This window comes from Notolepis coatsorum (genome assembly GCF_963971535.1).
Source record: "Notolepis coatsorum genome assembly, contig: SCAFFOLD_608, whole genome shotgun sequence".
Classification (NCBI taxonomy): domain Eukaryota; kingdom Metazoa; phylum Chordata; class Actinopteri; order Aulopiformes; family Paralepididae; genus Notolepis; species Notolepis coatsorum.
The window spans coordinates 56,032-81,907 of record NW_028173571.1 but is presented as its reverse complement, the minus strand read 5'-3'; the positions used below and the strand labels follow the sequence as shown (position 1 = coordinate 81,907).

The 25,876-nt window shown below is 42.5% G+C and overlaps 1 protein-coding gene across 1 annotated transcript in view; it reads right to left on the bottom strand.

Moving 5' to 3' along the window:
* Positions 1-24,810, bottom strand: part of LOC311247747 (bifunctional heparan sulfate N-deacetylase/N-sulfotransferase 3-like) — a gene marked incomplete at both ends in the record, with an annotated part of 69,871 nt that extends 45,061 nt beyond the window's left edge. The window contains 3 exons of the mRNA XM_084338750.1: positions 8,314-8,468; positions 17,555-17,642; positions 24,793-24,810. Coding sequence (XP_084194876.1) covers positions 8,314-8,468; positions 17,555-17,642; positions 24,793-24,810 — 261 coding nt within the window. The remainder of the gene's footprint in view (positions 1-8,313; positions 8,469-17,554; positions 17,643-24,792) is intronic.
* Positions 24,811-25,876: the final 1,066 nt, after the last annotated feature.

Here is a 25,876-nt window from a genome sequence, read left to right as displayed (position 1 = left end):
TACTAATTACACTGCTGGCCAGTATGACTACGACCATACTGTCTTTATACCTGTATCACTGTACATATTATATTCTCTGTACATACATCTGATTAGCACTACACTCAGTAGTACTAATTTATATATTGTATACACAGTTTTAACATTGTCTATTACTATTGCACTTTACTGTTACATTAGCACTTTGGTTGGATGCCAAACTTAATTTTTTTGTACTGTACTTGTGCTGTATAATGACAATAAATGTGAATCAAATCAAATAGAATCTAAAACCATGATTGAAAAGTGTGATACCGATTATGTTCTGGTTAGTTCTAATAGCACAGGCAAGGGGCTCGAGTGATAAAGTAAAGATAACTTTTGGGGCTGGGCATCCCTGTCTGGTGGCTCTGAAACGCTGGAAGGGGGAATATTTTAAACCATTAGTTTGGACTAAGGCTGTCAAAGTTAACGCGGTATTAACGCGTTATCGCCCGATTCTATTAACGTCACTATTTTTTTTAACTCACGATTAACTTTTAAGAAATATTTTATTTTTATTTAATTACATTTTTTTACTAGACTTCACTCAGGTGTATTATTGATGCTCTCATTGATACTATGTGTGTTTCTGAAGTGTGTGTGTGTGTGTGAGATATAGAGATAGAGGGGGGTGAGAGAGATGAGGAAGGGGCAAGAGAGAAAGAGAGCTGGGAGAGTGTGTGTGTGTGAGAGAGAGAGAGGGGGGGTGATTACGCAGCCCTTGTGTGGGTGAATGTAACAAGTTCCTAACGTTTTCTTGCCCCTATTATTTCATGCACACTTTATTCATTGTTTTAAATCATTATTTTCTTTTAAGTTATTTTGTGCATCACTCTGTTTTGAATTTGATGCAAATTTGCAATGCATGAGGGTCCTCCTTTTGTGTTAGATGGCTGCATAAAGCAAGCATTTGTTGACTCGCATGTTGATAAGAGTATTAAAACTTGGAACTTGAAAAAGATCCGTTTAAGGTAGAAAAAAAAGTTAATAAAAAAAACGATTAATTTGCAATTAATCACGAGTTAACTATGGACAATCATGCGATTAATCGAGTTAAATATTTTAATCGATTGACAGCACTAGTTTGGACACATGCAACTGGGATATGGCAGAGGGCATTCATCCATTGTATGCATATTGGACCAAAACCAAACTTTGACAGTATATGAAATAAGACCACACAGTTCGCGACCCTCTCTGCGCCGCCCCCTATCTCCCTGTCTCCGGCTGTCCCTGAGCAATGACCGGAGTGTTGAATGTCCCGTGACTAAGACGGGGAGGATGTGATCCTCTTTGCGCCGCCCCTGTGCCTCAAATAGATCCGCTATCAGCTCTATCTTTAATCTTTCAAAATGTTCAGTTGCTATCGCTATTAGCTCTATCTTTAATTTTTCAAAATGTTCAGTTGCTATTGCATGCACTCATCTGTGTTTCACTACACACATGAGTGCATGCTTACCAACTGTCCGTCTGCAACACTACTATCACCAACATCTAAGAAGGGAGATCCCCCCTTGAATGGCCCTTCTAAGGTTTCTCTCCTCCACACTGCCTGTGGAGCTTTTTTCCCTATTGTTAGGTTTTAGTGAGTTTTTCCTTACCTTCACGTGGGGTATGTCTGGGAGTGCTTGCATTCTTTCATTCTTTCATTTATTTGCATTCATCTAAACATTTTTGGACCTTATGGTGTTCTTGTTCTGTTCTTGACTTATTGTTATGTTTTCTTCTTGACTAGTTTAAAGAAGACCTGTACGGCCCATGGGGACATTAACGTGTGTTGTCGGGCCTTATAAATACATTTGATTTGATTTGATTTGATTTATCAAATGCTGGGTGTTGGAGAGATGCAGTCTCTGACATTACATGAACAAGTCTTCTTATATTATGAGCAGCATGGCAAGCAATAAAACCCACTTGATCCAAGTGAATTAATGAAGAGCTAACTTTCTCAAGATGCATCGCAAGAATCTTAGCAAATACTTTATAATGATTATTTCACAAGCCAAGGGAACAGAAATTGCCCATTTGTAAATGGTCTTTACCTGGTTTTGGTAACAGGGAAATAACAGCAGTCCTGGAATTTTTTTTACAATGTTATACTGTAACCATCCGGTCCTGGAGCTTCATATTGTATCATATCATAATGGCTGCTTTAACCTCCATTTAATCTGTCTCCAAGTCAGCCTTTTCATATTGTATCGAATCATAAAGGCTGCTTTAACCTCCATTTAATCTGTCTCCAAGTCAGCCTTTTCATATTGTATCGAATCATAAAGGCTGCTTTAACCTCCATTTAATCTGTCTCCAAGTCAGCCTTGTCATATTGTATCGTATCATAAAGGCTGCTTTAACCTCCATTTAATCTGTCTCCAAGTCAGCCTTGTCATATTGTATCGTATCATAAAGGCTGCTTTAACCTCCATTTAATCTGTCTCCAAGTCAGCCTTTTCATATTGTATCATATCATAATGGCTGCTTTAACCTCCATTTAATCTGTCTCCAAGTCAGCCTTTTCATTGTCTCCCAGCCTTTTCATTGTCTTCCAGCCATGGGAGGCATGCATTATTTTACATTCTGATTCATACAACCTTGAATACTATTCTTGAAATGCCAAATATATATGTTTCTGTCACATATTATTAGAGATCCACTGCGATCATGAGCCGTTCAAATGATGTTTCACATTGCGTGAGGTATAACGTTTTACAAAAATGAAAAATGTTGTTTAGGTCATACAGTATATCACCCCACACAAACTGAATAAAATTAGCCGTAATGTTTCAGATATGCACTGGCATGGCTGTGGGAGTGTGGGATGATTGGTACTTTTATGCATCAACTGTGGAACTGTCCAAAGATATAAAATTTTGGGTAAACGTGAAGGATTTTTTGTGCATAATATTGGATATAGATTTCCCAACAGCTGCATGCTGTTCTGAAGTGGAGGTTTGGTTGGAGATCATGTTGGAACTAACACAACTTCCAAAACACCACCACCCTCTACATCCCAGACCCTCTGTATTGATGAAATAGAATCCATAAAAAAAGATACAAATTCTGATGTTCTATCCTTTATCAATGACACATTTTCTTCATCCTGCAAAAGCAGGTTGTTAAACAGTTTTGTTTTATTTAAATTAAAACAGGGAGAGAATGCTACAGATATGGGAGCGTGGTCTGATATTAGGATATTATGAATCTCTTAATTGGTCACATTCGCAATCAGTGAATTGGACAATAACAAACAGTCTATCCTAGAATAGGAATCATGCACTCCAGTGCATCGTGTATTCACGAGAGAGTGAATTAACACATCGCCATCAGTTAATCCCAGCATTTCCTGAGGTTCCTCAAGGGCAGCGGAGAGAGCATTACCGGCTGGAAGGGCATGACTACAGCGATCTGACAAAAGAGTAATTTACCAGATTAAAATCCCAGCCGAGCAGAGCAAGGATCTCCCATAAACCTTGATAAATTAACAGTTAAGAACAGGCTGTTATTCTTAATATATTCTTTATTCTTAATTCCTGAAAAGCTGCTCATTTTGGAGTCACAAGCCACTCACCTGCCAGCAGCAATATATTACCTCATGAATCTGAGTGAAGGATAAGGAAGATCAGACGGTGCCCTTATTACTGTAAGCTCATGGGATCGCACAATTTGCAGGGTAATTTAATTATGACCTACTAAGCAGAGACATGTAAACAAGGTACGCAGTCATTAAATCTTGACATTCTGGCAAAGATGGGAATATAAACAGGCCAGGAGCACACTAATTAATAACAGTTATATGATAACAGATTAACACACTAGAACTATTAGTATATATATTATATGTAATTGTTTATGAATGTCCTAATATTAGAAACATTTATTACCAATTTACTGTCTCTGAGACTCCCTCTCTCTCCCATGTAAGATTGGTTAGACCAACTCCTAATGCACAGCACCCACCGGGGAACAGCATGGCTGTTATCTGTCTTTGCAATGAATTGATGATTACTAACATATACGTCTCAGTGGAACACACTCATGGGGCGAGAGCAAGATAATGGGGCGAGAGCAAGATAATGGGGCGAGAGAGAGATAATGGGGAGAGAGAGAGAGAGAGAGAGAGAGAGAGAGAGAGAGAGAGAGAGAGAGAGAGAGAGAGAGAGAGAGAGAGAGAGAGAGCAAATCGAGAGACAGAACAGAGAGAGAGAGCAGAGAGAGACAGAACAGACTGGCAGAGGCAAGCGGACAGGGAAAATGACAGTTAAAATTAAAATAGCAGTTTATGCAATTAAACGCATGCAGTTAAAATTAGGAGTTTAAACTATCTCAACACAGAATTTAAGAGAAAAAAAGAAAAGGATGTTCAATACAGCGCTCTCCCTTCTCTTCCCTCAGTCTAACTGGTGGACTACGGCTGCTGCTTCTATTAGCATAATCACGGCTCGTTGTCATTGTTTACGACTTGGAAATAAACATTTTCTTTTTCATTTCCGAGACAAACTAAGCTGTGTGGTACTATACGTTAGAGTTGCGTAGCATTAATGCATTTGAACACATGAAGGATCAAACGTCGAATCGTGACCCGCTTCAAAATGGAAATTCGCATTGAATCTGAAAACGTGTGTTTGTGTGCGTGGGCCTTGTGTGGAGCTCCCAGTGGTCGACTGTGTCGGACTGTGTTTGTACTGAGCAGCTCCTAGTGGTCAACGGTGTGGGACCGTGTTTGTACTGGGCAGCTCCTAGTGGTCAACAGTGTCGGACTGTGTTTGTACTGGGCAGCTCCTAGTGGTCAACAGTGTCGGACTGTGTTTGTACTGGGCAGCTCCTAGTGGTCAACTGTGTCCGACTGTGTTTGTACTGGGCAGCTCCTAGTGGTCGACGGTGTCAGACTGTGTTTGTACTGGGCAGCTCCTAGTGGTCGACGGTGTCAGACTGTGTTTGTACTGGGCAGCTCCTAGTGGTCGACGGTGTCAGACTGTGTTTGTACTGGGCAGCTCCTAGTGGTCGACGGTGTGGGACCGTGTTTGTACTGGGCAGCTCCTAGTGGTCAACAGTGTCGGACTGTGTTTGTACTGGGCAGCTCCCAGTGGTGGACGGTGTGGGACCGTGTTTGTACTGGGCAGCTCCTAGTGGTCGACTGTGTCGGACTGTGTTTGTACTTGGCAGCTCCCAGTGGTGGACGGTGTGGGACCGTGTTTGTACTGGGCAGCTCCTAGTGGTCGACTGTGTCGGACTGTGTTTGTACTGGGCAGCTCCTAGTGGTCAACAGTGTCGGACTGTGTTTGTACTGGGCAGCTCCTAGTGGTCAACGGTGTCGGACTGTGTTTGTACTGAGCAGCTCCTAGTGGTCGACTGTGTCGGACTGTGTTTGTACTGAGCAGCTCCCAGTGGTCAACAGTGTCAGACTGTGTTTGTACTGGGCAGCTCCTAGTGGTCGACGGTGTCGGACTGTGTTTGTACTGGGCAGCTCCTAGTGGTCAACAGTGTCGGACTGTGTTTGTACTGGGCAGCTCCTAGTGGTCAACAGTGTCGGACTGTGTTTGTACTGGGCAGCTCCTAGTGGTCAACAGTGTCGGACTGTGTTTGTACTGGGCAGCTCCTAGTGGTCGACTGTGTCGGACTGTGTTTGTACTGGGCAGCTCCTAGTGGTCGACGGTGTCAGACTGTGTTTGTACTGGGCAGCTCCTAGTGGTCGACGGTGTGGGACTGTGTTTGTACTGGGCAGCTCCAAGTGGTCAACAGTGTCGGACTGTGTTTGTACTGGGCAGCTCCTAGTGGTCAACAGTGTCGGACTGTGTTTGTACTGGGCAGCGCCTAGTGGTTGACCGTGTCAGACTGTGTTTGTACTGGGCAGCTCCTAGTGGTCGACGGTGTCGGACTGTGTTTGTACTGGGCAGCTCCCAGTGGTCAACTGTGTCGGACTGTGTTTGTACTGGGCAGCTCCTAGTGGTCGACTGTGTCGGACTGAGTTTGTACTGGGCAGCTCCTAGTGGTCGACGGTGTGGCACCGTGTTTGTACTGGGCAGCTCCTAGTGGTCGACGGTGTCAGACTGTGTTTGTACTGGGCAGCTCCTAGTGGTCAACAGTGTCGGACTGTGTTTGTAATGGGCAGCTCCCAGTGGTCGACAGTGTCGGACTGTGTTTGTACTGGGCAGCTCCCAGTGGTCAACAGTGTCGGACTGTGTTTGTACTGGGCAGCTCCTAGTGGTTGACGGTGTCAGACTGTGTTTGTACTGGGCAGCTCCCAGTGGTCAACAGTGTCGGACTGTGTTTGTACTGGGCAGCTCCTAGTGGTCGACGGTGTGGGACCGTGTTTGTACTGGGCAGCTCCTAGTGGTCAACAGTGTCGGACTGTGTTTGTACTGGGCAGCTCCTAGTGGTCGACTGTGTCAGACTGTGTTTGTACTGGGCAGCTCCTAGTGGTCAACTGTGTCGGACTGTGTTTGTACTGGGCAGCTCCTAGTGGTCGACGGTGTCAGACTGTGTTTGTACTGAGCAGCTCCTAGTGGTCAACTGTGTCGGACTGTGTTTGTACTGGGCAGCTCCTAGTGGTCAACTGTGTCGGACTGTGTTTGTACTGAGCAGCTCCTAGTGGTCGACAGTGTGGGACTGTGTTTGTACTGGGCAGCTCCTAGTGGTCGACGGTGTGGGACTGTGTTTGTACTGGGCAGCTCCTAGTGGTCGACGGTGTGGGACCGTGTTTGTACTGGGCAGCTCCTAGTGGTCAACTGTGTTGGACTGTGTTTGTACTGGGCAGCTCCTAGTGGTCGACGGTGTGGGACTGTGTTTGTACTGGGCAGCTCCCAGGTGTGTATGTGTGCAGGGCATGTTCCAATTCAGAGAAAATGTGAGGTGAGGTACAGTAGGATACTAAAAGAAAAAGTCTCATTTCTGGCAGAGAGAAGAAAATAATTGTATATCATAAGCATACATTCAGTGGTGGAAGAAGTAATTTTTTTTTTACATAAGTAAAAGTAGATGTGGTCCAGTTATGCTGCTCTTATTATGTCCTCTTGAAGTTGACAGGCTTCAAATGTTAAAGTATATAATCGTCATAAATCTTTGCCATGTTTTCTATGCAAAATATTTTCTTCAAAGTAACTAGTAACTAACTCATTTCAGATAAATGTAGTAAAAAGTAAAACATTTATTTTGAAATGTACAGTAGTGGAGTAAAAGTATAAAGTTCCCTAAAATGAAAATACTCACGTAAAGTATTTAATTTAATTTATAACTTATTATGTAGTGTTTTTACTTCTGTTTAACTGTGTTAATAAACAAACAAACAAACAAACAAACCCAGAAGTTATACTTAAGTGAAAGTATGGGTACCGTCTCAAAATCGTACTCAAGTAAAAGTCAGAGTATCTGGCTAAAAAGACACTTGAGTAAAAGTAAAAAAGTTTCTACTTTTGTACTTTAGTACTATAAAGTAAAAGTACAAACTTTTTTTCTGACTGTCTATTCTTCTGATATGGTATTTAATCAAAGATCCCCGCTTTCTAGTCTTGCACAAGGACCAATCAGCATGGGTATGGGCGGGTTAATTTGCCATTGATGGGGATTTGATTGGCTGTTTTTAAATAAAGTGCGGCCGCAGGATTAATAACGTTAACGTTAGTTCGGCCAGAGAAACAAATATACTAATTAAAAGTGTTGGACGTGCGAGATTTGTAGTTTGTACTTTGTAGGTCTGCATTTTAAATGTAAGGAGTAAAAAGTATGTTTTTTTTTCTCTGAAATGTAATTGAGTAAAAGTACAAAGTATACAAACCTACAGTAATAGTACTTGAGTAAAGTACAAATCCCCCAAAACAGTGTGTGTGTGTGTGTGTGTGTGTGTGTGTGTGTGTGTGTGTGTGTGTGTGTGTGTGTGTGTGTGTGTGTGTGTGTGTGTGTGTGTGTGTGTGTGTGTGTGTGTGTGCCCAGTGGATCTGCATGGTGGTCAACAGCGTCGGACTGTGTTTGTACTGGGCAGCTCCCAGGTGTGAATATGTGCACCATATTGTCTGGTTAAATCGAGGTAAAAGATACACAAACACACAAAGACACTTTACAACACTGTGTGTGTGTGTGTGTGTGTGTGTGTGTGTGTGTGTGTGTGTGTGTGTGTGTGTGTGTGTGTGTGTGTGTGTGTGTGTGTGTGTGTGTGTGTGTGTGTGTGTGTGTGTGTGTGTGTGTGTGTGTGTGTGTGTGTGTGTGTGTGTGTGTGTGTGTGTGTGTGTGTGTGTTTGTGTGTGTGTGTGTGTGTGTGTGTGTATGTGTGTGCATGTGTGCGTGCGTGTGTCTGTGTCTCACCAGAGCGAACTCCTTGTTGAGGCTCATCTGTTCCAGGAGAGAGGACTCGTTGTGGAAGAGGTGAGGCTGCATGTGGCTCCACATGTGAGGAAACCACCAGAACTCATCCACGTACTTCAACAACACGTCATCACCCTCGTCTTCCTCCTCTGTGCCTGCACACACACACACGCACATGCACACGCACACGCACACACACACACACACACACACACACACACACACACACACACACACACACACACACACACACACACACACACACACACACACACACACACACACACACACACACACACACAGACACACACGTTATATAAGGCCTGAAAAAGAGTTATGGCACAGAAACAAATCCTGTGTTGCACACAACTGCTGTCACCTGTCAGAATTACGAAAAGAAAACATTTGCTTCATGGTTGCCATGCCGATGGGAAAAAGGTCTGATACCATGGTAATGGGGAATGGATGCTATGGCAATGGTGAACATTCTCCTTCTGATTATAATAAGGGTAACTATTTTTAACACATTTCCACCATCCACTCAACAACATGTTTTCTACGATTAATTCCACTTGGAGGCGTGACTTTGACAATACAGATTGTTATCTGTTGCAGAACTTGTCGCCAGAGCGCCTCTTTTCACATTCTTCCATACGGAGCTTCTCTGTACTTCCCTGAAATCTGAGTTGCACGTGTGATGTCACTAATGGGTGTGATGTCACAAATAGATGTGATGTCACTAATAGGTTTTAGTTTAGTTTAGTTTATTTTTCACACAGTATAAAAAAAAAAACACAATAACGATAACTGTAAAAGCTCTCATGGTCACGGTGCTTGTTGCCATTATTCATATTTATCGTTTTAAATTAGGGTAAATGTGTAGAGATGCTGGTAAGCCATCATCAGTAGTTTATTAGATTAGATTAGATTAGATTCAAATGCATTGTCATTATACAGCACAAGTACACTACAACGAAAATAAGAGTCTGGATTGGATTCTGCATCCAATGTACAGTGCTACGGGTATAAAGATATTATGGTAATAGTCATAATGGCCAGCAGCGTAACTATTTTACAATTTGGTGGAAAAAACTATATGCATACACATTTGTATACACTTATTTCTCCAGTGAGACCAGACATTCAATGCAATCCAACAAGTAGAACTGCATGTACAAAAGCGCAGCTGAGCTTAATTAAAGGGATATTTCACTTTAGTAGAATTTGTTCCAAATCCAACAGTTTAACGTGCAGAAGCACAGCGTGCATGCCCGGACTAGGACCGAGCCTTTTGGGAGCGGTCACACTGCATCCATTGCGAAAATGAGATAAAACAGATGGAAGGTAATTGCTGCTGTCCGCCGGTTTGTTTTTAGAACTAAGCTAACGTAACCGTGCGTTTTGCAGAAACAACAGCCGTGCAGCAGACGGTGACCAATCTGTCACGTTCAAAAGTTCATGCCCTCTGACAGATTTGGAGACGGACTCGTCATCGGCCCTGTCCAACGAACGGATGTGCCTCGCTGAATCAGTGGGGGCCAGGCCCTTATCCCTTTCACTACCACACTACAGACGGTTAACCTTCTGTAGTGTGGTAGTGAAAGGTTAACCGTCTGTAGTGTGGTAGTGAAAGGGTTAACCTTCTGTAATGTGGTAGTGAAAGGTTAACCTTCTGTAGTGTGGTAGTGAAAGGTTAACCTTCTGTAGTGTGGTAGTGAAAGGTTAACCTTCTGTAGTGGTGGTAGTGAAAGGTTAACCTTCTGTAGTGTGGTAGTGAAAGGTTAACCTTCTGTAGTGTGGTAGTGAAAGGGTTAACCATCTGTAGTGTGGTAGTGAAAGGTTAACCTTCTGTAGTGTGGTAGTGAAAGGTTAACCTTCTGTAGTGTGGTAGTGAAAGGTTAACCTTATGTAGTGTGGTGGTGAAAGGTTAACCTTCTGTCATGTGGTAGTGAAAGGTTAACCTTCTGTAGTGTGGTAGTGAAAGGTTAACCTTCTGTAGTGTGGTAGTGAAAGGTTAACCTTCTGTAGTGTGGTAGTGAAATGGTTAACCGTCTGTAGTGTGGTAGTGAAAGGTTAACCTTATGTAGTGTGGTGGTGAAAGGTTAACCTTCTGTTGTGTGGTAGTGAAAGGTTAACCGTCTGTAGTGTGGTAGTGAAAGGGTTAACCTTCTGTAGTGTGGTAGTGAAAGGGTTAACGTTCTGTAGTGTGGTAGTGAAAGGTTAACCTTCTGTAGTGTGGTAGTGAAAGGTTAACCTTCTGTAGTGTGGTAGTGAAATGGTTAACCGTCTGTAGTGTGGTAGTGAAAGGGTTAACCGTATGTAGTGTGGTAGTGAAAAGGTTAACCTGCTGTAGTGTGGTAGTGAAAGGGTTAACCGTCTGTAGTGTGGTAGTGAAAGGTTAACCGTCTGTAGTGTGGTAGTGAAAGGTTAACCTTCTGTAGTGTGGTAGTGAAAGGTTAACCTTCTGTAGTGTGGTAGTGAAAGGTTAACCTTCTGTAGTGTGGTAGTGAAAGGTTAACCGGCTGTAGTGTGGTAGTGAAAGGTTAACCGTCTGTAGTGTGGTAGTGAAAGGTTAACCTTCTGTAGTGTGGTAGTGAAAGGTTAACCGTATGTAGTGTGGTAGTGAAAGGGTTAACCGTCTGTTGTGTGGTAGTGAAAGGTTAACCTTCTGTAGTGTGGTAGTGAAAGGTTAACCTTCTGTAGTGTGGTAGTGAAAGGTTAACCGTCTGTAGTGTGGTAGTGAAAGGTTAACCTTCTGTAGTGTGGTAGTGAAAGGTTAACCTTCTGTAGTGTGGTAGTGAAAGGTTAACCTTCTGTAGTGTGGTAGTGAAAGGTTAACCTTCTGTAGTGTGGTAGTGAAAGGTTAACCTTCTGTAGTGTGGTAGTGAAAGGGTTAACCTTCTGTAGTGTGGTATTTGAAAGGTTAACACATCAGCCTCCTCATCCTTCTCGACCTCTCCGCAGCGTTCGATACAATATCCCACTCAGTCCTCCTCAAATGCCTCTCCGACAACCTTGGCATCACCGGTACAGCTCTGTCTTGGTTTCATTCATATCTCACAAATAGATCTCAGTTTGTCAGCGTCAGCGGCTCATCCTCCCCCCCGGCCCCAGTCAACCATGGTCTCCCCCAAGGCTCCGTGCTGGGTCCCCTACTATTCACCATTTACATACTCCCCCTCGGTCAGATTATACGTCACTACGGACTCAACTTTCATTGTTATGCTGATGATACTCAGCTCTATATCAGCACCTCACCATCCTCCCAGCTCCCCCCACAGTCTGTAGTCAACTGCCTCCATGCCATAAAAACCTGGATGTCAACCAAATTACTGAAACTGAACAGCAAAAAGACAGAGCTCATGGTTGTGGCCCCCAAGGCACTGCTCGGGAAGGTTGGAGATCTCCTCCTCCACGTTGACGGCTGTTCCATCTCCCCGTCTCTCGAAGTCCGTAACCTGGGCGTCACCCTTGACTCCACACTTTCATTTCACTCCCACATCAAATCTGTCACCAAGTCTGCCTTCTACCACCTCAAAAACATCTCTCGTCTCCGACCCTCACTCTCAGACTCTGTGGCTGAGACCCTGATCCACTCATTCATCACCTCCCGGCTGGACTACTGTAACGGAGTCCTGTTCGGGGTACCCAGCAAAGCCCTGGACAGGCTCCAGTATGTTCAGACCTCAGCTGCCAGGGTTCTCACTCACACCAAGCCCTGGCAGCACATCACCCCCACCCTCATCCACCTCCACTGGCTCCCAGTCAAGTTCTGCATCACCTTCAAACTCCTGCTCATCACCTACAAGTCCCTCCATGCCCTCGCTCCCCGATACCTGTCTGATCTCCTCCACCAGCACACTCCATACCCATAGTGTGGTAGTGAAATGGTTAACCGTCTGTAGTGTGGTAGTGAAAGGGTTAACCATCTGTAGTGTGGTAGTGAAAGGGTTAACCGTATGTAGTGTGGTAGTGAAAGGGTTAACCGTATATGTAGTGTGGTAGTGAAAGGGTCAACCGTCTGTATGTAGTGTGGTTGTGAAAGGGTTAACCCGCTGTCACATGGCAGTGAAAGGGTTAACATTATGTCTTGTCGCAGTGAAAGGGTTAACCATTTGGTATTGTGGTACTGAAAGGGTTAAATTGGTTCTCAACATGAATGGAGGGGAGGAATGGTGTGGACAGCAGTGCTCACTATAGCTTACTTGTACACTTAGATCACATGGCATTTGTGTATTGCTTGGGAGCGTTCAATCATCGTTCCTTTGACCTCTATAGGTTATGTTAAGTGGTATGTGGTCCAGTTTGCTGCTCTGATTAAAGGTTGTGTTAAAGTGGTATGTGGTCCAGTTATGCTGCTCTGATTAAAGGTTGTGTTAAAGTGGTATGTGGTCCAGTTATGCTGCTCTGATTACGTCCTATTGGAGTTGATAAGCTTCAAGTGTTAAAGTATATAATCTTCATACATTTTTGCCATGTTTTCTATGCAAACTTTTCTTCAACGCAACTAGTAACTAACTAGATTCAGATAAATGTAGTGGAGTAAAAGTATAAAGTTCCCTAAAATCATGTACAAAGTACAAGTAGCTTGAAATTGTACTTACAAAAATACGTTCCACCACTGCATACATCATACATCGGAGGAAAATTTGAAAAGTACAAACAGTATAGATCAAACAGTTCTTTGCATTTGCGTGGAATGATTCCTCTACACAGGCACCAGCATTGCGGTAGTAATGAATGGCTGTCAATTAGCCTGACGTAAAATCATACATCAAAGTGTAAAAATATCAACATCCAGAATGAAAATCACCTGCAGATTAATAAGTAATGAGGCAGGTTCACTACAATTCAGATCAATCATAGTGGTTTAAAAGCAGCCACCTCAACACTTGATCTATCACCTCATAGCATTAATCGCCATAGTCAGTCTCCTTGAGCAGGCGATCACACAATGTCATCGTTTCACATTCCTGTTATACTCTGCTTGGTTGGGAAGAATAATTAAAGAACCCTAAACCGCTCCATTCTCTCCTCCTGTGTTTTGCTATTGGGCTCCGCAAGAACCCCCCATCCTCACAATATTAACACTTTCTCTGCCAGAGACGCCTAAACTCGTCATTCCCCGCCATGCTAATTCTGCCAATGACGCCGTAACACGTCATTGAGATCAATATTTCAAAAATCTGTGATCGCAATCATATTTCTCCCCCGGAGACTTGAGATCTACTGTTGATCCCCTCTCAACTCTCCAACGGTTCAAGAGCGCCATCTGGTGGCCGATCGGTGGATCGCCCAAACCGGAAATGGAAGCTGGTGCTCATTCCAATTCGGTCCGATCACTCGCTAATAGTCCCGGCTCTCGAGCTAGACACAATGGATAGCAATCCGTTACCAATAACTCGATAAACAACATGATTTGGACGTATATACTATTATACAACCTGGAGATGGATCGCATATTTCAACATCCCATATTAGGAATATTTTTGCTCCACGCTCATCGCCCAACGCTACGAGGAAGCTACGGTGAGTTTCAGCGTTTTTTTTTACCGTGTTCGATATAAACTGCTCTAATGATCATATCACCCACACTAGATGAATCATCTAACGTTGGCCACGGAATTATAAACGACCCCCCCCCCCATCCGGTCAACATCAGATGATAAGTAGTAACTTCTAGAAGCACGTCCATTTGACATTTTTTATCTCGCGCAGATCGCTATCAAACTGTATTTGATCATCAAGATAATGCATTTAGGGCTATAAATCACGTTCTGGAGAAAGCTGCAGAAAACGATAAAAACATATTTATACTTTAGACCGTATTTTAGTATGAATATGTGAATGAAAAAGTATAACGTTCCTACGTCCTGAACGATAGATAATTGACGTTGAATGGGCCATAGTAATGTCAATTTAGCAATACAAATTTAAAAAGTTATAGCCCTGCAAAGAAGGGGAACTTCTCCATAGACAAATAGAGCTGAGAGGGGTATAATGATGTACATAAGCCTGGCGAAGAAAGTGTTAATATTAAGGTAATTATACAGCACAGTACACAGTACAACGGAAATACTGTATGTTTGGCATTCAACCAGAGTGCAAATGTAACATTAGAGTATACAATAAAATATATATATATATATCAGATGTATGTACAGAGTTGTAATATTAATATACAACTTACAGATACAGAAAGACAGTATGGTAGTAGTCATGCTGGCCAGCCGTGTAACTAGTACGAGTAGGTAAGGAATATGTACAGATATGGATATGGTATCTACTGATATGTAAAAGGATTGTGTAATGTTGTTCAGATGCATTACAGAAATGACCTACAAAAGAGTGGTTTTAATAAATACATAATAAATAAAAAAAACCAAGACCATCGCTGACTTACTAAAGCACATTCCGCATCATATCATTTTAATGTGTTTGAGATATTATTTAAACGATTAAACTCCCCACCCCACTGTGACCTGCATGTCTGCAGACACCAGCCATGGTTAGGAATAAACTATTGTTACATTTCACAAAAGGTGTCGTACATTTTCTTGATCCTCCAGAACTGTTGCTTTGCAAAGGAGGACGGAGATAGGTGAGATAGGTCAAGTAGCAGTTATTATCAAAAATGTGAACATCTCATCCATTCTCATCAGTCCCATTGTGTTTCGGCAGTAAAAAGAAGAAAAAGAAGAATACTTTATTGTAAATGGTAAATGGCTGCATTTATATATATCCAAAGCATTTTACAATTTGTTCCTCACATTTTACCCATTCACACACCAATGATAGAGGCATGCTAGATGCCAACCTGCACATCGGGAGCAATTAGGGGTTAAGTGTCTTGCTCAAGGAAACTTCGACATTTTGCCGAGGAGGAGCGGGAATCGAACCTGGAACCTCCGGATTGCCAGACGACTGCTCTACCTCCTGAGCCACTGTCGCCCTTCAATGTACACAAGGCAATTGAAATGTGTATTTTTCTGCATATCCCTCCTAGTTACACATACACATACACACAGTCCTCATATCCCTCCTACAGTAGTTACACATACACACAGTCCTCATATCCCTCCTAGTTACACACACACAGTCCTCATATCCCTACTAGTTACACACACACATTCCTCATATCCCTCCTAGTTACACATACACACAGTCCTTATATCCCTCCTAGTTACACATACACACAGTCCTCATATCCCTCCTAGTTACACATACACACAGTCCTTATATCCCTCCTAGTTACACATACACACAGTCCTCATATCCCTCCTATTTACATACACACAGTCCTCATATCCCTCCTAGTTACACATACACACAGTCCTCATATCCCTCCTAGTTACACATACACACAGTCCTCATATCCCTCCTAGTTACACATACACACAGTCCTCATATCCCTCCTAGTTACACATACACACAGTCCTCATATCCCTCCTAGTTACACACAGTCCTCATATCCCTCCTAGTTACACATACACACAGTCCTCATATCCCTCCTAGTTACACATACACACAGTCCTCATATCCCTACTAGTTACACACACACACAGTCCTCATATCCCTACTAGTTACACACACACACAGTCCTCATATCCCTACTAGTTACACATACACACAGTCCTCATATCCCTCCTAGTTACACACAAACAGTCCTCATATCCCTCCTAGTTACACATTGAATTGAAAACCTTTATTTATCCCCAAGGGGAGATTCAGATGTCCTTTACAGCATAAACAGCATAACAGCAATTTAAAAACAGCAATTAAAAAACAGTTTATACATAACATACATAAGATACACTTATTAGTATGTGTTAAAAACAAGATGGACAAGTACACAGGGATAAAAATAGCTAAGATAGGACTAAAAAGAGCTAAAAAAGTGGTGAAAAAGAAAAAGAAACAAGTCCAATCATGAATGTGTTGTTAACTTGTTAACTAATAAAATTAATTTGTTACAGTCCACAACCCAGCTCCTCCAGTCCATGGCAGTTGGCCCGTCCTGGCCCTGCTTGGTTGTGGAGCCTACACATACACACAGTCCTCATATCCCCCCTAGTTACACATACACACAGTCCTCATATCCCCCCTAGTTACACATACACACAGTCCTCATATCCCCCCTAGTTACACATACACACAGTCCTCATATCCCCCCTAGTTACACATACACACAGTCCTCATATCCCCCCTAGTTACACACACACACAGTCCTCATATCCCCCCTAGTTACACATACACACAGTCCTCATATCCCTCCTAGTTACACATACACACAGTCCCCCACACACACACACATGCATTTCATCAGAGAGGTCAGAGTGCAGGGTCGCCTGCAGTGCAGCGCCCCTGGAGCTGTTTTGGGGTTCAGTGCCTTGCTCAAGGACACTTAGGCAGAGATGGTGGGCACCGTAGATGTAATACCAGCCACCCTTCAGGGATCGAACCGGCAACCTTTCAGTTACTGGCCGGCCTCTTCACCTCTAGGACATCCTGCCTCCCCGATAAGCCCCGGTATGGACACTGAACGGTGGCTCAGGAAGTAGAGAAGTCGTCTGGTAATAATCTGGAGGTTCCCGGTTCGATTCCCGCTCCTCCCGGGCCTGCATGTCAAAGTGTCCTTGAGCAAGACACGTAACCCCTAACTGCTCCAGATGAGCAGGTTGGCACCTTGCATGGTTGTCAATATTCCAATGTACAGTTTTGCTTGTTTGTACAGTGTTCCCCCCCCCCCCCCAACCCCCTCCAATGTACAGTAAATTACCTAGTATGGTTGTCACGCAGTTCCGGTGCGCGCCGTTGGGGAGCGGGAGCAGCTTGTTTGCATTTAACCCTTTCACTACCACACTACCAAATGGTTAACCCTTTCACTGTCACAATACAGAATGTTAACCCTTTCACTGCCACACAACAAAGGGTTAAAGGTAGAGACGCAGAAACAGCCCATGCTGAGAGCAGGACTGAAAGAGAGGGGTATAGAGGCGTGCTAGAATGCATAATCTGAGTGTTTTTTTTTCAGCAAAGAAAATACGTCAAAGACATTTTTAAAGGACCTCAGAGACCTATTGAAAAGACTTGTTGAAGATGGCTTGTTGAAAAGGACCGTTATGGTCAGAATTGCACAGATATTGTGAATCGAGCCTAGGATGAAAAACAAACAAATACATAATGAACCCATTCGATAGAGGGTTTATTCTTGGTAACTCACAGCGGCAGACGGACTCACCTGTGTGGTAGAACTTTCCGGAGAAGCCGAGGTTGAAGGTGAAGTTGGAGATTTGAGAGCGCAGCTGGTTCTGAGTGTCCAGGAGAGCCTGCAGAGATCGAGAGAGAGCGAGAGAGACAAAGAATTAGGCCTGTCGAAAAGATAGATTAGACACAGATTCTGTCCATCCGTTGACTAAATTGTGTTTCCCACATGCAATCGTGTAGAAATACCTATTTGAATCCCATCCTTACCGGAGATTTCCATAATTTTCCAGTGCATATTATCTCCTTATGTCTATACTTAATTATGTCTCATTCTGCATGGAAACAAGCATACACAATTTACAAAGAATACAAGAATACAAAGAGAGAGAGAGAGAGAGAGAGAGAGAGAGAGAGAGAGAGAGAGAGAGAGAGAGAGAGAGGTTCAAGATAACTAGATAACTAGATAAAGAGAGACAGCGAGAAAGAGACAGAGAGAAAGAGAGAGAGAGAAAAGGGGTCAAACAAACTTTTTTTTATATTATTTTTTTCAAACTGGCCAAGGAAAACATTGAAATGTTCACTTTGACAGCCAATGACGCAGCACACAAGTCAGCGTCATTTTTAAACTGATCGCTGCACACCTGGTTTGAGTCGCAGAGGCAAAGTGTCTGAACAGACAAGCTATAGGCAACAGCTTGGAGCCCCCGCCAGTAGGGGGCCGCTGAGGGCTGACATAATGTACTCAACAGCAGCGACCACAATCGATGGATGATATGCAATTAAATGACAGTAGGAAATCCCCTTAGGGGCCCCATGTCATTCGTGTTTGAAAAACAAACAAAAAAGAGCCAGAATCAGGACCGACATGTAAACAAGAAGAATTTGTAATTATCCATCAAATTGTCCATCCAAAGATGCATTCTTGCCATTATCTTGCCCATGCATGAACGTCAATTACTTATTATCCCGTTTCAGTTTCAGTTTATTTGTTAGAGAGCGACAACGTACATTGAGGAACATTTTATAAAATGTAATGTAAATGTACCCAATTGTAGCCAAAAAGCTAGTTTACATTGGCCGTCCCCCTGCCAGAAATAATGGGCTAGTACCTAGTACAAAAAAGATTAAAACACAAGTACAGACACATTAGCAATACATAATTTTTCCAATGTTAAAACTCATTGGAGAAATACGTTTGTCAAATGTACATGCCATGTCTCATTCAGGTTTGTTTGTGCATTGTTATTAAATGATTTACAAAGGCATTATTTTCAGCCAAAACAAAATTGCATACCTATTCATTCATGTTCATTGTTCATCAATCATTAAAATTAATGGTGTTGAAGTTTCATTGGTAGTCTTGTTATTTCAGTTTTACAGGAATATGATTATTTGTTCAATGGATTTTAACTCTTGATTGCAATAGTAGTAACTCACTTAGCTATTTTAAACAGATTTTAAAACCAACCAATTCATCATGATTCGTTTAAGCTCTGATAGATCTTTTTTTGTTTTTCATTTAATGAAAGTTTGCCTGAGCTAATGCATTCTTGCCCATGCTTTTATTATCCTGTTCAAATTCATTGGAGAAATACATTTGGTCAAATGTACATTTTGTACATTTTTGGGACCGCAGTGGAAATCATTTGAATAACTGTATGTGTTATCCCTGTACTACATGCTCGTTGTAATATGTGTACTAAATACAAATCTATCAATCAACAAACCATGCCATGTCTCATCCAGGTTTGTTTGCGCATTGTTATTTAATTTTTTTACAAAGGCATTATTTTCAGCCAAAACTAAATAACAAACCTATTCATACTATTATTCATCAATAATTAAAATTGAATTCATCATGATTTGTTTTTAGTACAAGGTCTGTTACATGTTTTAACTCTTCAAAGAGTTGGGGTGCCTTGGAGAAGGAGGAAAGATTCAGCGGTGCCTTGGTTAAAAAAAGATTGGGAACCTATGCACTGTATCCAGCCAGATCACAGTCAGTCTCTCCTAGGGATGGGTACCGAATTCGGTTCTTTTGAGGTACCGAACCGAAACACGTCGGTACTACCGAGTATCGATTCAAGTGAGATACCAACATTTTATTTTTTTTTTGTATCCTTTATTTATCCAGGAATGTCCCATTGAGATACAAGATCTCTTCTTCCAGGGAGTCCTGGGCCCCGTTCCATGTACCGGGATAACCGAGTTAGCCGGATAAAGTTATCCGGCTAACTCGGTTAGCCTGACTTTCCGATTTCATGTACCTGGATTTTCCAAATCACCATGACAACATATCCAAAAGTTTGAGCCTGGTCGAAAGCAGAGTTCAAGTTCAAGTTAGCCTGAACTATCGCCACGCCCCCGCAAAGAAGTGACAGCCCGTTTCCTGAAACTATTCCCACAGTCTACGATCTGCATTATACCATTCTGAATTACGTTTTTGTGCTCCATTCTTCCAGAGGGGGCTTTTGAAATGTAAAATAGACCCAAAATGCTGATATTAAATTCACTTTGTCCTAAATAATGCACGTTATATATACCGTGGCGACGGTGGCGCTCGCTCGTGCGATGTACACAACAATGTGGTTATTTTAATTGTAACTGGGATTAAGATGTCTGATGAGATGCGCTGTTTGACGGATTTGAGAAATTGAATGAGCCGTTGACGTCACATGAATGAATGAGGATAAAGGAATAAAACGTCATTCAAAATAAGGAATATTCTAAACACGGGTCTCTCGTTCATTAATGTATAAACAATGAATTTATCCCATCTGGCACAGTGGCCCAGCGGTAGTGCTCAAGACTCCCAATCTTGCGACCCCGGTTCTAATCCCGGAGTTTCCAATATGATTTTTTTGAATATAATATTAATGATTATACGCCAAAGTAGCCTGGTTTTAAGTTAAAATATTATAAATCTACATGCATTGAGGATGTCATTCTTTATATAGCTCTCAACGTGCACCAAATTGAATTATTCCTATATTGCAAAAAGAAGGACCCCGGTCTTGAACCCGGGTCATCCGTGTGGAAGTCAAAAGAACAACCCGTTACACCACAGAGTAGATAAGTAAAAGATTGACTATACATCAATCAATGGGCAAGAAAGCCGTCTCGTAATTCTGTATAACAGTTAACTAGTTATTTTCGCTAGCAAGATCTCATTTGATTATTCAATCCAGCAGGCAAGTTTAAAGAAATATAATCTGATTGATTGAGGTAATGATGGACTTAGAATTAGCCTATAGATAACGCATTTAACTTGTCGGCGAGGCGATTGAGCCTATTGCAATCTGTCAATAAAGTCTTAAATCAATTAATCAATCAATGCCGTTGAGAATCAGGGTCTCTGCCATCGATACGTGCTGGCTTTCCACCTAAAACGGGAGCGCGCATCTAGCCTGACTCTCAAGTCTGGCTTGAGTTAACGAGACTGAATCCAGGTTTGTGAAACAGGAAAATCCCGGCTTCGAACATCGGGTTAACTGAAGCTGGATAATGGACATGTTGATCGACTTAGTTGAACCACGTACATGGAACGGGGCCCTGACCATTTTTATTTAAATTTTTTTTATGTCAACGTTCACACGCACAATATATGCTTACCTAGGATTTGACTTGATTCAACAACAAAGCAGTTAGAGCAATGGCAAGCCGAAAACGGTCGAAATTGTAGTTATTTGAAGTTAGGATTTTTTTTCGCGACTGAGGTAGGTAAATACATTTTTTTTAGACTAAAGTACAGAAAAAAGGTACCGTTGGGCATAGGCGCCTACGTAATTGAGCAGGCGAAGCGGGTGCTCTACCAGTATTGAACTTGGGGGAGCAAGCTTGTCTCTTTGCTCCCTCACTTTTTGATCATTGATATATCCCCCCCCCAATATATCAATATTATCTAACCATAACTACGTAATTTCAATCAAATTAATAATACGCAATGACACTTAATAACAAGTTTTTAAGTTTCCAAAGATTGCGAACCCCCCCCCCCTGCCCCATTATGGTTTGATCCAGTGCCTCCCATCTCCAGCGCGTAGACCTTTTGGCTCACAGCGCTGCAGTCTGGCTGCAGGTAGGCTGAGTGTAAATATCAAAGCGCACAGAGTGTGTCATAATATTGGTGGCAGACCAGGCAGGCAGGCTTTTCCAGTAAGTTGTTCAAATAAAAGGATTATGTTAGACATAAGTTACTATTGAGTGGTAGTAGAACTTCTACGGTTCTACCACGCAATACAATAAAAGTGTTTCACGGTCCCGAATTGCGATCTGGTCATACGGTTTCCTCGAATAAATAATAATAACGTTTCCCTCTCTGGTTGGCGTTAGCTTTAGTGCTAGCCGCTAGCTAACGTTATCTAGATATGTGGTGTGAGCTGGATGACGTTGACTTCATTTGCAAACGTTAACGCTATCTATATGGCAGACGAGCAGGGTCGGATTAACGACGGCCGCGGCCCGTGGGCCTATAGTGACGAGGGGCCTCCATTTTTTTTTATATATTTTTTTGTTTAACTTTTTTTTTTCTTTTTTTTTTTTAGATCGATGTCATGATTGTGCACTGCAGACTCAGGGAGGAGGCAGAGAAGGAGAGAAAGAGACACAAGATTTACAGGTAATGGAAATATATCTTTTTTCTCTTTCTTATTAAAACTTGGCCTATTTGAAAGGAGATTGATTTAATAAAAATTAATGAGCGAAAAATCAATATACAGTGTATATACAGTATATATATATTAATATATTATTATTATAGTAATTGGCTATCATACTGCAATATAAACTGAGTTTTATAATGAAAAGAGCAGCTTTATTGGTCAAGATTGAAGTCAAGTCAAGTCAAGTCAGTTTTATTTGTATAGCACATTTCCAGGCAGCGGCAGCTGACACCAAAGTGCTTCACAAGCAAGTTGATAAAAACAAATTAGTGTGAGGCAAGGTATAAGATTAAAAGAAAGAAAAAAACATAGCAAAGCAATGAAAGCAACAAAAACAAACAGTATGGTGCAAGATATAGGATTAAAAACATAATAAAGCAATGAAAGTAATAAAAACTGGTAGGACACAGTAAAACAAAGAGGATAGAAGGGCCAGGGGTCTAGTGGTGGCTCTATATTGCAGGAAATTGCACGTACAGGTTCATTAAATTTAAAAAAAAATCTGCCATGGAGGGGGTCGTGCCGGACCCCCTCCAAACCACACCTTGCCTGTCAAAAATTAAAGAAAAAAAAAATATTAAAAAAAAAAATTAAAGAAAAAAAAAATCTTGCACCCCCACTTTCAACTATAACTAGGCGGCCATGTGTGTGTGTGTGTGTGTGTGCGTGTGCGTGTGCGTGTGCGTGTGCGTGTGTGTGTGTGTGTGTGTGTGTGTGTGTGTGTGTGTGTGTGTGTGTGTGTGTGTGTGTGTGTGTGTGCAGGGCCGGACTGGGGAAATAATTCAGGCCGGGAAATATAGTGCGAAATATAGCCCCAGTCAGGCCACTTTTTAAGCGGGGGGTCTGGGGGTCCCCCACCAGGAAATGTTTTGTTACAAAGAATTAATTTCCTGCATTCTGTTGCAGGAATTTTATAATTTTTACCCTTTAAATGCAAGTGTTTGTAATGGCATCACAAATTATTGTAAAAAAAAGACACAAATTTAAATATCTTCAATTTATTAAATGCAAAGTGGATTTTTCCGGGGGGGGATTATTACAGGCTAGCATTATGTCAACGATTAAATGATGATTTAATGATACCTCTGTAGTGGCCAGCGTCCTCTTCTATGCTGTGGCATGCTGGGGGGGACTACATCAACTCAAGGGACACCAACAAACTGAACAAGCTGGTGAGGAAGGCTAGCTCCGTGGTGGGAGTCGAGCTGGTCAGACTAGAGGTGGTGGCAGAGAGGGGGGTGAGAAGGAAGCTGGCTGCTATCCTGGATAATCCCTCACCCCCTCTACGACGAGCTAGTCAAGATGAGAAGCATGTTCAGTCACAGACTCATACCCCCCCGACACTCAACTAACCGCCTCGGCCAGTCCTTTATACCAGCGGCCATCAGGCTCCACAACAGTGGGCAGGGACTGCTGCCAGACACCCAACGACTAGGAACCTAAAAGGACAATATACTACTTTATGCATACCGCACCTTATGTGAATACTGCATTTTTGGATTATATATTAGATTAGATTTAGATGATTGGATTATTAGATTATATAGTGCATTATATTTTCGTTTTTTTCAGACTATATATTAGATTAGATTTAGATTATTGGATTAGATTATACATTGTAACCACTTATTGTAGGGCAAATATAACTGAGAGGGCATACCCTCATCTCGCACCTTGTTGACCATTATGCACATGTCCAGAGTTAATTATGTTATGTTAATTTTATTGATTTGTTATATTGTTTACACTGCTTTTTACTACATGTACCTCACCTCCCCCATCCCCCATGCTGCTATGATGCCTGAATTCCCCCAAGTGGATCAATAAAGGAATATCTTATCTTATCTTACCTTATTAGCAACAACACTGATTTAGATGGATTTCTTGTTTTTTTGTAATGTCAGATTGAAAAAAATACTCACTCTTACCATTAGGGAACTAAATTGGCGTCTTAAAAAACACCATACAAATATATGCTGAAAATGTTTTCCACTTTTTCTTTCATAAATCTTTTATTCAACTTCAGCCCTGATAATAAACACCACATATTCAATACATTTGAGAATTTTAACCCTTTAAATGCCAGTGTGTGTGATGGCATTGTTAAAAAAACACACAAAAAGTGAAATATTTTCAATATATCAAATGCAAAGTAGATTTTTCTGGGGGGGATTATTACAGGCATGTGTCAATGATTAGCAACAACACTGATTTTGATGGATCTTTTGTTTTTTGTAATGTCAGATTTAACAACAACTCTTTTCAGAAAAGTGGGAGCATTTCATTTTAAATAAAAATGGTTATGATCAGGGCTGAAGTTGAATAAAAGATTTATGACTGTTTTATAACGTTGTTGTTCCCCACCTAGGTTAACTAACTATCGTGCGCGTGTGTGTGTGTGTGTGTGTGTGTGTGTGTGTGTGTGTGTGTGTGTGTGTGTGTGTGTGTGCGTGCGTGCGTGCGTGCGTGCGTGCGTGTGTGCGTGCGTGCGTGCGTGCGTGTGTGTGTGTCTTGAGAAAACTTGAGCCGAAATCTTGCACTGAAGGTGGGAATAAAAACTGGCTGTCCCTGGAGTGCCGTGAACTTCAACCAGTGGATGAAGTGGATTTACCAGTGTGCTCCTCTGCATGTCCGATCCCCAAATCCTGTTCAGGGATACGAGAACGACATGCAGTAGTCATCACGACAGGAAGATGTCATCATTAACATGCTGGCACGCACTGATGAGTTCCTCCAATGGTCAGGGCTGGAGGTGAAGCAAGCCAAGTGCGCCGTACTCCATGAACGCCGCAGTGGAGGCAACCGCTGGTATAAGGCCAAGAACTACAAGCCCCCCTCCTTTTTTGTAATGGGCCAACCCATCAAGGTGTATTCCCGTAATGAGACCTACCCCTACCTTGTCGACAGGTTTAACATTGCTGGAGAGTGGGGGGAGCAGATCGAGGAGCTCACTACAGAGTTTCTCCATCGTCTCCACCTGATTGACTTGTCCCCCCTCCCAGTCCTCATGAAGTTTCAGGCTGTGAGAGAGGTGGCTCTGGCTATAATTCAACACCTCTTTACCAATGTACACATCCCTCTCAAGGCACTGAGATAAATGACAAACAAAACTGTTCAGCTGGTCAGAAAGTGGGTAGGCCTCAACACACACTCCACACGGGGCATGGTCTTTCTTCCATGTGGAGAGGGAGGGCTTGGAGTCCCCAATGTCGAGTTGACCTACATAGCCACCAGGCTAGCCCACCTGCTCCACATGCTTAATAATGATGATGTCACCATCAAAGAAATGGCCAGGGCCTCTCTCCTGCTGGATCTACGCAGAAGGAAGATCCCCCTGGCCAGTGCAGACCAGAATAACTTCCTCGGCTTCAGGAAGAAAGACTCTGGGAAACTGGACTCTCGGGCCAAGGGCTTCGGGGTCTGGTCTGACTGGCCAGATCTCAATGACCTCTGCAACCAGACTGGAGTTCAGCTGAAATGGACAAGACTCAACAGACAGACTGAAGTCCCTGTCTCTGATGAACTTATCACAGACCCCTGTGTGGCTGTGAAGGCCAACATCACAACACCGCAGGAAGAGACTGTCGAACTGCACAGAGACTCTGCAAGGAGGGTTCTGCTTAGTCTGCGATCAGGCAGCACTGGTGTGGACTCAGATTACAGGGAAAGCTAGCTTGTTTGGAGTTTGCTGACCA